Source organism: Chiloscyllium punctatum, chromosome 22 (assembly GCF_047496795.1).
Source record: "Chiloscyllium punctatum isolate Juve2018m chromosome 22, sChiPun1.3, whole genome shotgun sequence".
Lineage (NCBI taxonomy): Eukaryota > Metazoa > Chordata > Chondrichthyes > Orectolobiformes > Hemiscylliidae > Chiloscyllium > Chiloscyllium punctatum.
This window is the reverse complement of record NC_092760.1, coordinates 36322517-36340232: the sequence shown is the minus strand read 5'-3', so window position 1 is coordinate 36340232 and position 17716 is coordinate 36322517. Positions and strand designations below refer to the sequence as shown.

Below are 17716 nucleotides of genomic sequence, written 5' to 3'. Positions count from 1 at the left end.
GCCCCATTACTTTCCACACAGACCTCCAACTACACCTCCCCTGTTCCCTTACACCTCTCATCCAGACTGTGAACCATTACCTCCCAGAGACCCACCCCCATTCTCCCAATGCCAGACTCGAACTTGTCAGAGCTCGCCCAACCCCTCAACACCACTTCTCCTCCACTGGCCAGACTGAATCCTATATGAAAGCGAAAGTGAGGACTGCAGATGCTGAAGATCAGAATCAAGATTAGAGTGGTGCTGGAAAAGCACAGCAGGTCAGGCAGCATCCGAGTAGCAGAAAAATTGATATTTTGGGCAAAATCCATTCCACCACCGCCTCTGCCGCATCTGCTCCCAGGAGGACCAGTTCCACCACAGATCACACCAGATGGCCTCCTTCTTTAAAGACTACAATTTCCCCTCCGACATGGTTGATGATGCCCTTCAGCACATCTCATCCACGTCCCGCACCTCTGCCCTCGAACTCCACCCCTCCAACTGCAACAAGGACAGAACCTCCTGGCACTCACCTTCCACACCACCAACCTTCGTATACATCACATCATCCTCCACCACTTCCACCACCTACAAACGGACTCCACCACCCTCCCTATTCACTTTCTGTAAAGACAGTTCCCTCAGTGACTACCTGGTCAGGTTCACGTACCCCACCAATCCACCCTGCCCTCCTAACACCTTCCCCTGTCATGGCAGGAATTGCAAAACCTTCGCCCATACCTCCCCCCCCCTCACCTCCGTCCAAGGCCCCAAAGTAGCCTTCCACATCCATCAGAGTTTCACCTGCATCTCCACACATGTCATTTATTGTATCGATTGCTCCTGATGTGGTCTCCTCTACATTGGGGAGACTGGATACCTTCTCGCAGAGAGCTTTAGAGAACATCTCTGCAACACCCGCACCAATCAAACCCTCCATCCCGTGGCTGAACATTTCACTCCCCCTCCCACTCTGCCAAGGGCATGCAGATCCTGGGCCTCTTCCACCGCCACTCCCTCACCACCCGACGTCTGGAGGAAGAATGCCTCATTTTCCACCTTAGGACCCTTCAACCCCAGGGCATCAATGTGGACTTCACCAGTTTCCTCATTTCCGCTCCCCCCACCTTGCCCCAGTTCCAACCTTCCAGCTCAGCACCATCCTCATGACTTGTCCTACCTATCCATCTTCCTTCCCACCTATCTGCTCCACCCTCCTCTCTGACCTATCTCCTTCACCCCCACCTCCATCCACCTATTGCGCTTTAAGCTACCTTCCCCCCCAGCCCCACCCCCCTCCCATTTATCTCTCCATCTCCCAGGCTCCCTGCCTCATTCCTGACGAAGGGCTTTTGCACAAAACAATGACTTTCCTGCTCCTCAGATGCTGCCTGATCTGCTGTGCACCACTCTAATCTTGACTCTGATCTTCAGCATCTGCAGTATTCATTTTCACCATAAACTGCCAGACCTCGCCCCCAACTTTCCTTTCCCCTGTTGGAAACGATTGTATCCTATCTCCTACCTAACTGGCATCCTATCTATCTAAGCATCCTACCTCTTACTGATCTGACACGCTGCCCAACTGGTACTCAGACCACACCCTACCCTATGTATCTGGCACCTACACTCTACCTACCTAGCTCTCTCAGCACCCTTACCCACCTGGCATCCTACACCGAGCACCCTACCCTCTCAGCGCTCTAACATCACACTTACCTTCAGTATTTATGGATTGACAGCATTGTCAAAGTGCTTGTCAGGGGCATTAAATGTCAAAGTACAATAGCTGAGTGATGTGAAAAAGGGGGAATAGTTTGATTTCTTCTGACACTTCAGCATGATGGAAGAGTTGTCAGAATGGACATACAGCTCAGCATTTCTGAAGGGGCCCTGAATAGAAAATCCTCTCAGAAATGCAGAGTAACCACCTTTCATTTAAAAAAGAAAGAGGTTGAAGTGGCAGTCTGTGTGAGGTTTTCATTCCTCAGGAAATCCAGCCTATGCCCAGGAGATATCAGGTTCAACTCAGCACAGCTAAAGTAGATGATGATTCCTTACTCATGTTGATTGCATCCTTCCATGTGATAAATGGTTGCTGGGCTGTTATCATCAGTGTTGGAGATGAGGAGTTGGGTAGGGGGGTTTTGATTCCAATGTGTGGACGTTTCCGACCTTGATTTTCAGACCAAGATCCTGTACTGAAAGAGACCAGTCAGAGTAGCATTGAGTGTGAGCTAAAAACAGACCCAGCTTAATTTCTTCCTTTGATCTTTTCAAATGTTTGCTAACAATTTGAGTTTCAAAGGTTTTCATATCTCATGGGCCTGAAAACGGTCTAGGTTTATGGAGTTTTCTGCCAGACAGATTAGCAGGAGGTCAATTTGGGACCCCTACAAGCCTTTTCACAAACTTGCAGCAGTATTTGATATTACACCATTGACTACAGAAATATAATGCATCAGGCAGTGAAGAGGAAGTTAGTGAGAGACTTTGCTTGGCATTCTGCTTCACAATCCCATTCAATATTGGCCACGGATGCATCTGAAGATGAGACCTATTTGTACTTCAACATCTCACTTCCTAAGAGATCATCTGCTACCTCTTCTTCCTCAGTTGTTACGTGTGACTAGCGGTAGGATAGGGGAGGGACAGTCAACTCGGATGGATTTCTGTCTTTTGCTACTCTCATGAACCAAGTGACAGCCTCCAGGAGCAGTGCTGCACTCTCTTAGTGAAGGGAATAGGTTTTCTTGCAGCTTCATCTCCCTCCAGTTCAGTTACAATTGATCCTTACAGGAAGGAGACAGGGTGTGAATCATCTATCACCCTGAGGAGAGAATATCCTTTCTTTTGTATTGATACCAAAATATAAACTTTCCCCTCAAGATATATTCTATTTTGTGACTATTAATCATTTGGGAGCACCATCTTAAGATCACTAGGTCTTGGATGCAGTAAGATCCTGACTAACTTAGATCCTTATTAAAACGCTAGCATTTACCCTGACTTCAGGACCAAGATTCAAGTTGCCATGTGGAAGTCATGAGAATATTAATCCACTACACAGCAGAAGAGAGCAACAGTTCCTGATTTTCCTTGTCTTTACTCAGATAGCCAGCTTCAGTTGGCACTTTTTTAATGGGTACTGTTACATTCGGAAATTCAGGAACTGAGAAGGGGAATGTCATCCACTGTTTCATGCTCTTGCACCCTATGCAGTGACTCCTGCCCGGAAAAGCACATATCTGAGCACCAGACGAGTTTGTACAGAGGTGCCCTGTTAACAGAAAAACTCATTATTCCTCACCTTTTAGGATCTAATATGACAAGTGTCCACTTGTCATATGTGAGGTGTGCGCTGAGTAATGATGGAAGTATACCTCAGCAATTGATATTGGAAGAATTTTAACTTTGGACAATAGTGTTAAGCAAACAGTTCAAAGTTTGTGAGAAGATTTGTAGCTCGGGTGCTCGTTGTTGTGGTTCTGCTCACCGAGCTGGGAATTTGTGTTGCAGACGTTTCATCCCCTGTCTAGGTGACATCCTCAGTGCTTGGGAGCCTCCTGTGAAGAGCTTCTGTGATCTTTCCTCTGGCATTTATAGTGGTTTGAATCTGCCGCTTCCGGTTGTCAGTTCCAGCTGTCCGTTGCAGTGGCCGTTATATTGGGTCCAGGTCAATGTGCTTATTGATTGAATCTGTGGATGAGTGCCATGCCTCTAGGAATTCCCTGGCTGTTGTCTGTTTGGCTTGTCCTATAATAGTAGTGTTGTCCCAGTCGAATTCATGTTGCTTGTCATCTGTGTGTGTGGCTACTAAGGATAGCTGGTCGTGTTGTTTCATGGCTAGTTGGTGTTCGTGTATACGGATCGTTAGCTGTCTTCCTGTTTGTCCTATGTAATGTTTTGTACAGTCCTTGCAGGGGATTTTGTACACTACATTGGTTTTGCTTATGCTGGGTATCGATACCCATAGAGGCATGGCACTCATCCACAGATTCAGTCAATAAGCACATCGATCTGGACCCAATATACCGACCACTGCAACGGACAGCTGGAACTGACAACCGGAAGCGGCAGAGACAAACCACTACAAATGCCGGAGGAAAGATCACAGAAGCGCTTCACAGGAGGCTTCCAAGCACTGAGGATGTCACCTAGATAGGGGACAAAACATCTGCAACACAAATTCCCAGCTCGGTGAGCAGAACCACAACCTTAAGCAAACAGTAGCAAGGCCAAGCAATTCCACAACTAGTAAATCAGATCAGGACTCTGACTAACTGGCTTCACAAACATCCCCATTCTTAATGATGGGAGAACCCAGCATATCATTGCAAACAACAAGCATTTCCCAGTTTTCTGTGCAAGGTCACTTTTAAATCTTTCCCTTCTCACCTTTAAAGTTATGGCCTTGAGGTTTGGACTCCCCAGTCTGGGGGAAAAGACCTTGTCTGTTTACCCTATCCCTGCCCCTCATGATTTTAAAATCTTTTATAAGATAACGCCTCAGCCTCCCAAGTTCCAAGGAAAATAGCCCCAGCCTGTTCAGCCTCTCCCTGGTGTTCAAATGCTCCAACCCTGGCAACATCCTTGTTAATCTTTTATGAACCCTTTCATGTTCCACAGCATGATTTGCAGCCAGTTACCACTGTGGCATTGAGAACTCCGTGCATTATACAGCCGGAATTGTAAAAACTGGAACGGAATCAAGAAGCCAAACCAGGTTTTTAAGGGATTATAGGGAGATGGGTAGATAGAGGGTCCACAAAGCAAGTCTTATATGTGAGAGGCTTTGATGCAGAATTAATTGGCGCACTCTGGACTCATTCTAGTGAGTCTTCACTTGCATCATGAGGATGCAGGGAGGAAGAAAAGTGTACATTTCGAGGAAAATGAAGTTGATAAAAAGTCAGGCCTATGTGCTGTGATGTATGACAGTGAAATGCTGTTTCCAATTGGAGTAATTAGCTTAGGAGATCTGCAAACCCATGTGAGTGATATGTGTAATAGCAGCATTTGTTTCAAGGTCCCTTCTGGCAAAACAAATAACTTGTTGAAACAGATTCAGGTATAATAGTGTTTGTATGCTAACGTACAGCCTCTGGGGCTGCAACCAGAAACCAGCCCTACATTATTGTGGTCACACAGAAGGATAATTTAATATTCGATGTCAGGCTTTTTTCTTTCCCCATCTAAATTGATTGAACAAGTGGCTTTAACAAAGAAGGGAGGCTGAATGCCACACGTTCAGAAATTGAAATGAGATATGACCTGACATTTTGTTGATTTATGTCAATCATGTGAATTTACAATGTTTATTTTCTTGATTTGGGAGTTGAATTAAGGGAATTCAAGGAATTGAAGTCACTTGCTCTAATATATTTTTCCATGAGCTGTCAGAGCTCAGTTTGCTGATTTCCTTGAAGGTGACTGTCAGTGGGGCAGTATCACAACAAGATTCTGGGTTAGGGGAAACATAGTCATGACTTGTATTCACTTGTGACTCAATGTCAACTGCTATTGAGGACAAGTATGGGTCTCGCTTAGTTGCCATCACATGGATAAATAACCTACTGGCACTCGGGTCAGTGGTATCTGCTCCCCCTTTGATTGCGATGCAATTCTGATGGGACTAAACTCAGCATGAGGGTAAGGCTTTGACCCCCACCTGAGGTTTTGGTCCTTAAAACTATTCGCATCAGTGAGATGGGCTCTTAGCAATAGGAAACTGGGCGGAGAATTGTTATTGGGACTTTTTTTCTAACAGATGTATTATTTATTCACAACCTGCTAGTAAGTCCAGTATCTGTTACCCATCCCTAACTGCCTTAGAGTGCAATAAAGAGGTGCACACATTGTTGTGGATCTGGAGTCACATGCAAGCCAGACCACATAAGGACAGTTGATTCTGTTCCTTAAAGGGTATGAGTGGGCTTTTCCATAGTGGGGGAGTCCAGAACTACAGGGCATAGGTTAAGAGTGAGAGAGGAAGCATTGAAAAGGGACTTAAGGGGTAACCTTTTCACGCAGAGGGTGGTACATGTATGGAATGAGCTGCAGAGGAGGTGATGGAGGTTGGTACAATTACAGCATTTAAAAGGCATCTGGATGGAATAGGAAGGGTTTAGAGGGATATGGGCCAAGTGCTGGCAAATGGGACTAGATTAGTTTAGGATATCTGATTTGGCATGGACGAGTTGGACCGAAGTTGTTTCTGTGCCGTACATCTCCATGACTCTAGTGAACTCATAAGTAACAATTCATGAGAATTTCATGGTCACTGTTACTGAGACAACTCTCAATTCCAGATTTTTTTAAAAAATTGAATTTAAATTTCATCAGTTGCCATGGCAGGATTGAAGCCAGAGCTCAGGTGCCTGACATTTTAGCCCAGCAGCGTTACCACTATACCCCATTAACACTTAGAATAGGAACAGTGAGTCTCAGAGTGGGGCTAGAGGGCTTTTCAGAATGGTGGTTACATTCACTTTCACAATAATCTGCTGCTTCGTTTTTGATCAGTGAACTGCAGCACATTGAGATTGCCTCCCCTAAAGTGTTCTTCAGGCACCTCTGCTAAACTCAGAATGTTGGACCCGGATCATTACGTTAACATTTGGGCTTTGTGATTCCGCTGCTGGCCAACGGAACACTGGGAGGGGTGGAAGTTGGTGTTGGTGTGTGGCTGTGCACAGAAGCAACCACCCATCAGAGTCTGTACCTCAACAAATGTCCGCCCATCCTGGACTCCAATCTACCAAAAAGACCAAAGATGCTGTAAAATCTACAACTCATTATACAGGGCTGGACAAAGAGAATGGCTGCTTGGGCAAGATTCCAGAATATTGTCAGTGCTCATTGACCCTTATCCTCAGGGCGTTTTAGGGATTAGGGGAGAGATCTTGCAAAAGAATGGAGGGAATGTTATACATGGCAAACTGTTCAAAACTAGCCAAGTTACACTCTGTCCTGGACTTGATAGATTAATCTTTCAAACTTTATGAAGAAGCTGCCAAATCATCTTTACAACTGCAATAGAAATGTGATTGTTGAGAGAAAAAAAATCATCAAGCAGATTTGGCAGCATCTGGGGAAGCAGGGTGGCTCAGTGGTTAGGATTGCTGCCTCACAGTGTCAGGGACCCAGGTTTGATTCCACTCTTGAGTCTGTGTGGAGTTTGCACATTCTCCTCACATCTACATGGGTTTCCTTCGGGTACTCCAGGTTCCTCTCACAGTCCAAAGATGTTCAAGTCACATGAATTGGCCATGCTAAATTGCCCATAGTGTCTAGGTGGTTTAGACATAGGAAATGCTGGAGCATTGGTAGGGGGTGGTTCTGGGTGGGATGCTCTTTGGAGGGTCAGTGTGGACTTGATGGACTGAATAGTCTGCTTCCATACTGTAGGGATTCTATGATCTGGAATAGTGCACATTAAAATACTCTTCAGTATGTATCTTTAACATTGTTGTACAATCCTAAGAGTAAAATATAAAAACCTTAGATTAACATTTCAGTCAAAGCATACAGTGACATTTATAACTACGTTATTCTCACACACCAGTCTAGCATCAATTCAGCCCCAGTGTCAATAGCAGCAGAATTTTTAAAATTGAATTTTATAGGTTTCTGCTTAATTTCAGTCATGCTTTAAATGGTTAAAATAAAATGGCAATTCCTTCAGGTCAATGAGTTAGGAGTGAATATAGTATATTTGTTCCTTCAGAAAGCATTCAGTAAGTTTGCACTAGAGCTTTTTTAAATACAAAATCAGGATTCTTGGGTTTGGAGCAATTTAGTGGCATAAATTGAGGATTTGATAATAGGAATTACTAACTGAATGATGCAAGGATCCAGGTCTGGTCTTCAGCCATTCACAGTTTGTAGCAGTGCCGTTGTTTAGGGAATTAAAACACATATCTGGTAAATGGGCGATGCTGGGGCACTGGTGGCACAGTGATAGTGTCTGAATGAAGATCTTGGGTTCAAGTTCCACCTGCTCTGGACATGTGTAATAACATCTCTGAAAAGGTTAATTAGAAAATATCTAGATGAGGTGAATGAGTGGCTCTTGTGGTGCAGTGATAATGTCTCTACCTCTGAGCCAGAAGGTCTAGTTCAAGTCCCACCTGTTCAGAGGTGTGTAATAACGTTTCAGAGCAGGATGATTAGAAAAAAGCATTTGCACCTTTACTTTATAGTGCACTCAGTGACAACAATCCCCAAATATTAGGAGTTTTATTGCTGCATTGGTGATGTCCCTTTGTCTGGGCCAGGAGGCTTGGATTCAAGTCCTACCTGCTACAGAAGTGTGTCTGAAGAAGTTGATTAAAAATTTCTAGATAGGCGAATGAGTGAAAAAAGCTGGTGACATAAAGTTCGGTGAGAAAGTGAACTCTGAGGAACAGACTGACAATGAAAATCGGAGTCAAGAATGTGGCGCTAGAAAAGCACAGCAGGTCAGGTAGTACCCGAGGAGCAGGCAAGTTGATGTTTTGGGCAAAGGCCCTTCATCAGGAACGGCTTTTGATGAAGGGCTTTTGCCTGAAACGTCGATTCTGTTGCTCCTCGGATGTTGCCTGACCTGCTGTGCTTTTCCAGCACCACACACTCGACTCTAATCTCCAGCATCTGCAGTCCTCACTTTCGCATGAAAATGGAGTGAGGCAAGCCAAGTGATAAGCTAAACACTTGAATAAGTAAGGTTCAAGTTATTTGAGGTTTAAAAAAAACGATCTCACTGAAACTTAAACAATTCTTAGAGCCCTCAGGACTGAAGATGCTCAGAGGTTATTTACCCTGTCCAGAACTAGGGGTCATAAACTCAGAAGAAGATGTTTCCAATTATCACTGAGATGAGAAAGAGGTTTTTCACTCAAACTTATGAATATTTTGGAGGTTTCAGAGAGTGGTGAATGCTCAGTCACTGTGTTGTTTAAGATCAATAGGTCATTGGACACTAAGCAAACTAAGGGGCATGGGCATCAGGTCTGAGAGTGGAATTATGCAGAAATTCAGCCACAATCTTAATGAATGATAGAGCAGGCTCAATGAGCCATGAGACCTCTGCTCCTATTTCTTAGGTTATTAGTGTAAAAATTGGAACATGAGAGAAGTGCCCATAAAGCTGATTGGTGAAGTGTTGAAGCAGCATTGCTTTTCCAAGATAGTTTAACAGGCAAATGTGCATTTCCGCAAAATATAGAGTGGCCAACGACAGGTGTCTTCAAGTCCGATAAGAAGCTGTCATGTAATTCAGTGATTGAGAAGGTTTTGCTTTTTAAACACATCACATAATACAACAGCGGCCAGAAAGCTTCATAATGCTTGCTGCATTGGCTAATTTCATCCAGGACAACAATTAGCATGTCACAACTGGCCTCAGCAACCCTAGGGGGAGATTAGATTAGATTAGATTTCCTACAGTATGGAAACAGGCCCTTCGGCCCAACAAGTCCACACCAACTCTCTGAAGAGTAACCGAGCCAGGCCCATTCCCCTACCAATATTTAGCCCTGACTATTGCACGTAACACTGGGCAATTTAGCATGGCCAATTCACCTGACCTGCACACCTTTGGATTATGGGAGGAAACCCACACAGACACAGGGAGAATGTGCAAACTCCACACAGACAGTCACCTGAGGATGGAATCGAGCCTGGGTCCCTGGCGCTGTGAGGCAGCAGTGCCAACCACCGTGCCACCCCAATAGAAAAGATCCAAGTCTTGATCATGATTGAATGATTCGCACTGGAGGTGTACCTGGGTGGATGAGGACAGATGAGATCAGTCAGTGCGTCCTGGGATTAAGTGGTAAATGCACAAAAAATCAAACACGTTGGTAAGACATGGCAGCTGGCCAGCATTTGCACTCCCTCAGTTTTTTTTTGATAGTGAAAAGAGAACCTTTTGTTGACTACCCAATATTTTGTGGAGAATGCACATATACCTAATAAACTATCTTGGCAAAAACATAAGCATGAGCGAGGTGAAAAAGGTCATTGTGGCATTCAGGTTACCATGGCAACAATACTGGTTAACGGTCAGTGATAGTGCCTGTCAAGGAAATCAATATTGAATCAAATCCATAGTAGACTCACCCCTCCAACCTTAGAACCGTGTACATATTGTGAAGAGAAAATATATATATATTGCAGAGTGATATGAAAACTACAGTTGTATTTCAGGGGATTCAGACACTGACTATAAACTTCTAAATCTTCACTGCAGTGCTTTCAGATGTCTTCCAGAAATTTCTCAGAATCTTGGCTTGTGTCTCTTATACTTTATAATTCAGTATATAGCATTCACCATCATGCTATGTTAGATCAGAGAGGCCTTTTCTTCTTATAAAATAAAATTTTAAAGAATCTCAAAAGGCATATTTAGAGTCCATCCATTCATCCATCAAAACATTTCACCAAATTCATATTTTGTCTGTCATATCATACTTACAGAGCTGCAACTATGATAAAATGTCACAAGTTACAGCTGTCAGCTGTGACTCAAATGTAGCATTTATGCATCTGACTCGGAGATTTGTGGGTTTAAGAGCCATTTATGCATGAGATGTAGGCTAATGTCTGAATGACATGTAAAGCCAAGACTTCAGCCTTTTTTAGGAAAGTGTAAAAGATTCAATGAATCTATTCAAAAAAGAGTAGAGCAATTTCCATGCTGTTTCAACCAATATATGTCCTTCATATCAATGTCACTACAAGGAATATTATCCAGTTTTCATCTTGTCGTTGTTTCTGGCACCTTGCAGGGTGCTTCAAAGTATTTGTTCTACCCACACAAACCCAACCATGTACAACATCCTGAGGAAGAAATACTTAGCTATTTATAGTATACTACTGAAATTTTACTTAAGCTTGGCGTTTCCTTGACATCTAGTGTATTTTTTTTCCCATTATAATTTAAAAAATTTACAAATGAAAAATGTTGCCAGTAAAGGAATAAAAACAAACTCAGGAACAGAAGCTGCAGAGGTACAATTCCAACAGATCCTCTTTAACATGCAAAGGCAGGGTTCCAGCCTGTGTAGGAATTAACCATTGAATAAAATCACTCCTTGTTTACTTAACTGCAATCTATTTTGTTGTCTAAGAGATATGCTGACCCATGCTAGTAGATGAATAGTACAGTATATTGCCCTTTCATAGGGTATGCATGTCATTTACAAGTCCAATCCTGACTGCACCCGCATGAATTGGTGCCTTGCTAGGCTACCTAAAAGCCTGAAAAGGTAAAAACAATGACTGCAGGTGCTGAAAACCAAATACTGGATTAGTGGTGCTGGAAGAGCACAGCAGTTCAGGCAGCATCCAACGAGCAGCGAAATCGACGTTTCGGGCAAAAGCCCTTCATCAGGAATAAAGGTAGGCTCACTGCCTTTATTCCTGATGAAGGGCTTTTGCCCGAAACGTCGATTTCGCTGCTCGTTGGATGCTGCCTGAACTGCTGTGCTCTTCCAGCACCACTAATCCAGTACCTAAAAGTCTGGCATGTTGCCGTGGGTTAGAAGTGACATATAGGCAAGACTTGGTTAAGATAGCAAATTTCCTTTCTTAAAAGATATAAGTGAGCCAGATAGGCTTTTACAAGTGCTATCACTTCACCCTGATGAGAAGATTAATTGTGCATGACTGCAAATATTTCTAAAATAACACACAGCAGACCCTGGGTTGGAAATGGGTTCCTTTGCAGAATCCGTTTGCAAGTCAATTTGTATGTAAGTCAGAAAACGCAATGCAGGGCAATACAAAACAGATGTTTGTGAGTGCAGGAAATGTTCTCATAAAGGGTCTATAAAATTAACACCCCAGTATGGGATTGTGTTCATAAGTATGAGTGTTTGTTAATTCATAAATCAAAGACCACCTCTAGTATTTGATCATAAGCAGCATCATAGGAGACTCACTGATTTAAAACATAAATTGGATTGTGTGAGGTAATCTGCAATTATATAAAGTGACAAACCATCAGAACAATTTTTAAAAATGCTATCAGTGTGACAAAAGGGAAAGAGTTTGCATATTTCCATAATTATATTTCTTCACAAGTCTTTGAGTATTCTGTTAATTTTTGACTCTGTCAATGCTAAGGAGTTATGGAGTATTCTGTGAAGTATTCCTGCCACCCTCCCTTCAGAAAAGTACAGATCATCAATAAGTTTGAGGATAATGATGTTTTTCAGACAAATTTACAAAGAAAAAAATTCAGCAACTAGGGAAAAAGACTATGAGCACATGATACAGATGTTCAGTAAAATAAAGACTGTCAAAATCAGGAGAGAACATCTTATCCATGACTCGAAGACATCAGTACAAAAGTCAGAAACTTAAAACAAGGTTAGATGTTGAAAAATAGTCTTTTATTCTGTATATGTGGAAATAACTCTGAGAAAGTGTAGTTGGAACAGATCAATTTGGTATACATTTAAAAGGCAACTAGAGTGATGAATGCAGATTGGTTACAAAGAAATCAATATTACTTAATTTCAGAGACTTATAAACGCCAGAAGATCAATGAGTAATAGGAAGTGTGTTATGAAATAGAATAATCTTATGTTGGATTTGGATTGGTTGGACTCAATATTGCTCAGGGATTTCTTATTTAAATTCTGGATTTTCGGTTGTAATTACAGAGTATTGTTTGGTTTAGTTACATATAATATCCCCTCCATCCCCCACCCTGTTCTTTTACACAGACCTTTGAAGCTAAAATACACCACATTGAAACAAGGCCATCCAAGAAACCAAAAGATAAAGAGATATTGGAATTCTTCATCCGTTGTGAAACAAACGTTTCGGATATCAGCACCTTGGTCAGTTCCCTGAAAAGAGTTGCAGATGATGTAAAAACAACAAAAGAAGAGAAATGTAAGAATGATGACTTTTCTCCCTCACTGACTATTGTATGTTTTCTCTTCAGCAGTGCGACTAACAGATTTTAGTCTTCAGTGAATATAACTGTTACCCAGTCATGCTCCATAATATTTTAAGATTTTTACTCAATTTTCCCAGATCCTCTCCAATGTTCTCCTTCGCTGAAGGAATTATTTCATGCATTTGCTCCAGAAGTGTGTCAGGCCATCTCTGAATTGGTTGATTAAGGAAGATATCTACTACAGGGTTGGATGCGTCAACTGAATAGTAACCTTGAGCAGGAACCAGACATCGTTCTGTTTAACCTTTCAACTCTGAAAGGAGCTGTGCAGCTTGACTGCTGTCCTAATGGAGATCAGGAAATTCAAGAAGAGACCAGCGATTGAACCTATTTCTTAGAAACTCCATGATTCAATAGTAATGGCAAACTGCATTTATATAGAACAGTGAAAAAAGATGTTCCAATTCCCTCACACAGGAGAATTAACCAATAAAATTTCTTTCTGATCTACATAAGGAGATATGACTTGGTTCCTGAAGTGTGCTGTGAGGAATGTCCTAAAGGAGGACTTAGAGGTTTAGGAGAGGCATTTCCAGAGCTCAGGGCCCTAGTCAGCTAAAACCATAACTGCCAACGGGATAGCAATAGAATTGGGGAAGCTCAAGAGGCCAGAATTGAAGGGCCTCAGATACCTTGGAGGGTTGCATAGCTGGAGGGCTGGAGATAGACAGCAATTAATAATCAAGGAGAAGACTCAACGTACTGATGATCTGGGAGCCAGTGTGGCTCACTGAAGACTGATTAAACAGGACTTGGTGTGAGATAAGATACAGGTGGCAGATTCAGTTTTATTAAAGGTGGAAAATAGCATGCTGGTCTGAAGTGCATTGGAGAAGTTAAATTTAGATGCATCAAAGACACGACTGAAGGTTTCAATGACAGATGAGCTGAAACAACAGCAGAGATTGGTGCTTTACAGACAGTGATGAGGGTGGGTTTAATTTGATTCTTCATGGAATGTAGACATTGCTGGCCAGGCCAACATTTTTTGTCTAATTATTGATTCAATGCCCTGGAGAAGCCAGCACTGAGTTGCCTTCTTGAGCTGCTGCTGTCCCTGAAGTGGGAGGACACCTACAGTACTATTTGAAAAGGAGTTTCAAGACTTTGGCCCAGTGACAATGAAGGAATGGTGATGTAGTTCTAAGTCAGGATGTTGTGTGGTTTAGAGGGAAACTTGATGGGGCTGTGTCCAAACACCTGGTCTTCCCAGACGGTAGTGGTTGGAAGTTTGGAAGGTCCTGTCAAAGTAGCCTCGGTGACTTGCTGCAGTGCAACTTTAACACTGCCTTGACTGTGCATCTGTGGAAAAGAGTGAATTTTGAAAGTGGGTTGGATGGAGTACCATTCAAGCTGCTGATCGAACTGATGGAAATGTGGTCAGAAGCTTATGTCATTGTTAAAGAAAATGCCAGATTTGAACCAAATGAGGTGCTTTATTTTCCTAGCGCAAACCATTGGTATAAACTCTCATAATTGTTTAAAAACTTCCATGGACCTACATCCAGTTTGAATTACCACCTTCATCCAGATGAAGGGTGAAATGAGCAAATCTGGAAAGAAATTGGAAAGTTTAAGAAAAAAGTCTCAGGCATTAGAATTGCTACGTCTTTTGAATATGATGCATAAATTATATATTAGATCATCATTGAGTGAGATTCAGGCAACAAGTGAATGTTAAACAACTGTGGGCAAGCTCGGAAACTGGGACTTTTTTTCTACAGTAATGCACTGCTTAGTACAACTCTCAAGAATGTTAGTGTGTTTCACATACAATGGATTATAATTAATGTTCTGATCAATGAACAGCACCCATCAATGTCTTACAAGTAGCAACTAGATGAATGTTATGCAGGTGAGTTGAGGAGACCCTCATTCTTCCTTGAATTACCGTGGTTCTTTATGTTAATCTGAAACAAACAGATCAACACTGACAGTGCAACACTCCCTCAGCACTCACACTGAAATATTGGCCCTACTTATGTGTCCAAATCCTGAACTCTGACTTTATCACATAACCTTCTCTCCATACATCAGAGATGAGAATGTTATCAACCTAGATAAGCTGATACACTGCGAGATATTTGTTATGCACTATCATGTAATAATTTAGCTTTTAAGTAGCATAGATCCAGTGTCTACATGATTTCTTTCAATTATATTATTTAAAATACATTATCTACATTATAATATATAATATACAGACAGCAGTCAATATACGTATTCCAATAGATGCTTCAAACTCTCACTGCCTGATATAATGTAATGGAAAACTAAGAGGCTGAAAAGCATTAGGCAGTAATTCTTCCCAGCTATCTTTATGCCCTAGAGCAGAATTTATGTTTAGCATGAATTCTACAATTGGACCAGGACAAAGATCAAATCTTATTAAATGACTGTTGTTCCTCTGATGTTGCTGATAATTAAATTCATTCAATGACTCATTGAGTTAGAATCAGCCACAACCCTGATTGGACGTATAGGTTTGCCGCAGGTACATGCTGGTGATACGTGACATTATCCTACTCTTGTTCAGTTCCTCTGTTTATCAGGCTGATCATTTAAAAACACTGCAGAATTATTCTCTCCATTGCTAGCTCTGCATTAAGTGGTTACCTTCCAATAATACATGCATCACAGGTGCTTTTTGATGCTTTGAAACATTCCAATTAGTTAATTTGTGCTTCCATTTTATCTCCTTTCTTTCACTTCTAGTTCACTGGTTTCCAAAAAAGCTATCAGATTTGGATAGATGTCATCAATTAGTTACAAAATATGAGCCGGAATTGGATCTGGATCATCCGGTAAGCTTTCAAGTTTATGTGAAGGAATCTTTGCTGAGGAGATGTCACCAATCAAAAACTTTCAATTCCAAAGGAGTAGAGTTTGAGAAAACAGTTTAGAAGGAAGCCCATATGGAACAGGTACATTAGCAAAGACTGGTCAGGGCAAACGGTCCATTTCTGGGCTGTAGAACTTCTGTAAAACTCTTGCCATTTCTGCCATAATTAAAACAACAATTCTGGTCACCCTGTTATAGGAAGGATATTATTAAGCTGGAGAGGGTTCAGAAGAGTTTTACCGGGATGTTGCTGGAAATGGAGGGTTGGAGTTATTTTTTAAAAAGTCTGGAGAGGCTGGGACTTTTCTCGCTTGAGCATAGGAGGTTGAGGGGTGACCTTGTAGAGGTTTGTAAAATCGTGAGGGGCATAGATAAATGGCACTTGAAACCTCTCGGGTGGGGGATTTCGAGAGTGGGGGCATATTTTAAAAGTGAAAGGAGAATGATTTAAACAAGAATTGGGGAGCTTTTTTTTACACAGAGTGGTTCATATGTGGAATGAAATCCCAGAGCAAGCGGTGGATGTGGGTATAATTACCATTTTTGGATAAATACATGAACAAGAAATATTTGGAGGGATCAGGGCCAAGCACAGGCAGGTGGGGCTAGTTTAGTTTGGGATTATGGTCGGCATGGACTGGTTGTATCAAAGGGTCTATGTCTGTGCTGCATGACTCTATGACTGACCAAACAATTACAATATACTATAAAAAGAGATAAGTGTGTCTTACTCGATACCATTCACTTTGTGTTCATGCTGTGTGCTTTAGCATTGCTGCTTCCAGATAGGATTATATAATCTGTGCAACATTTTTCTCAGCATAATACAGCTCATTGCTGCTCAACTATGAATAACAAGTGCTGTCTGTTGCTCACTATCTTCAATCTTAGCATCTCTGGAGCAAGTACTTTGGAAGTGCTTCATATCAAAAGGAAGATTTAACACATGTGATAAAAAAGTAGCCGAACTATAAGGTGGTGCTGTCCCTGGTAGAAACTTGTAAACGTATATATCACATTCAAGATCTTTGTTGGAAAAGTCAGTTCTAGAGCAAAAGTTTTGTTTTGTTGCTGTTCTTGTAGTTCTGGACATGTAGCCTGCCATTAGAATTGATGTTCAAGAATTAGTCAGTGACTCCTACCGCCCTACATTCCTCTGTGTCAATACATCTTCAAGCACCGGACCAGATGATGAATTGAATTGAATTGAATTTATTGTCACATGTACCAAGGCACAGTGAAATACTTTGTCTTGTGAGTAATACAGGTCACAGAGTTAAGTAACATTGATAAGTAAATAATGGGTAAACAATGGGGAAAAAAAACACAGGTGCAGGTGAATGTTAAGAGTTTGTGAGTCCATTCAGTATTCTGACAATAGTAAGGTAGAAACTGTTATGAAACCGGCAGGTGCATGTGTTCAGGCTTCTGTACCTTCTCCCCAGTGGTAGAGGTTGTAGAGAAGTATTGCCAGGATGGGATGGATCTTTAAGAGTGCTGGCGGCCTTTCCTTGACATCGGACCTGGTAGATAGATTGTATAGATGGGAGGTTGGCCTTTGTGATTGTCTGGGCCAAGTTCACCACTCTCTGTAACCATCTCCGATCTTCAAAGCAACCATGCAGGTACAGCAGGCAGTGAAGAAAGCTAATAGCATGCTGGCCTTCATAACAAGAGGAATTGAGTATAGAAGCAAAGAGGTTCTTCTGCAGCTGTACAGGTCCCTGGTGAGACCGCACCTGGAATATTGTGTGCAGTTTTGGTCTCCAAATTTGAAGAAAGACATTCTGGCTATTGAGGGAGTGCAGCGTTGGTTCACAAGGTCAATTCCTGGTATGGAGGGACTATCGTACGTTGAAAGATTGGAGCGACTGGGCTTGTGTACCCTTGAATTTAGAAGGCTGAGAGGGGATCTGATTGAGATGTATAAGATTATT

General features: G+C 42.1%; 1 protein-coding gene across 1 annotated transcript in view; it reads left to right on the top strand.

The window, feature by feature from the left end:
- Nucleotides 1–17716, top strand: part of th (tyrosine hydroxylase) — a 64401-nt gene that overhangs the window by 10932 nt on the left and 35753 nt on the right. The window contains exons 3-4 of the mRNA XM_072592015.1: nucleotides 12699–12870; nucleotides 15653–15741. Of these exons, the coding sequence (XP_072448116.1) occupies nucleotides 12699–12870; nucleotides 15653–15741 (261 nt within the window). The remainder of the gene's footprint in view (nucleotides 1–12698; nucleotides 12871–15652; nucleotides 15742–17716) is intronic.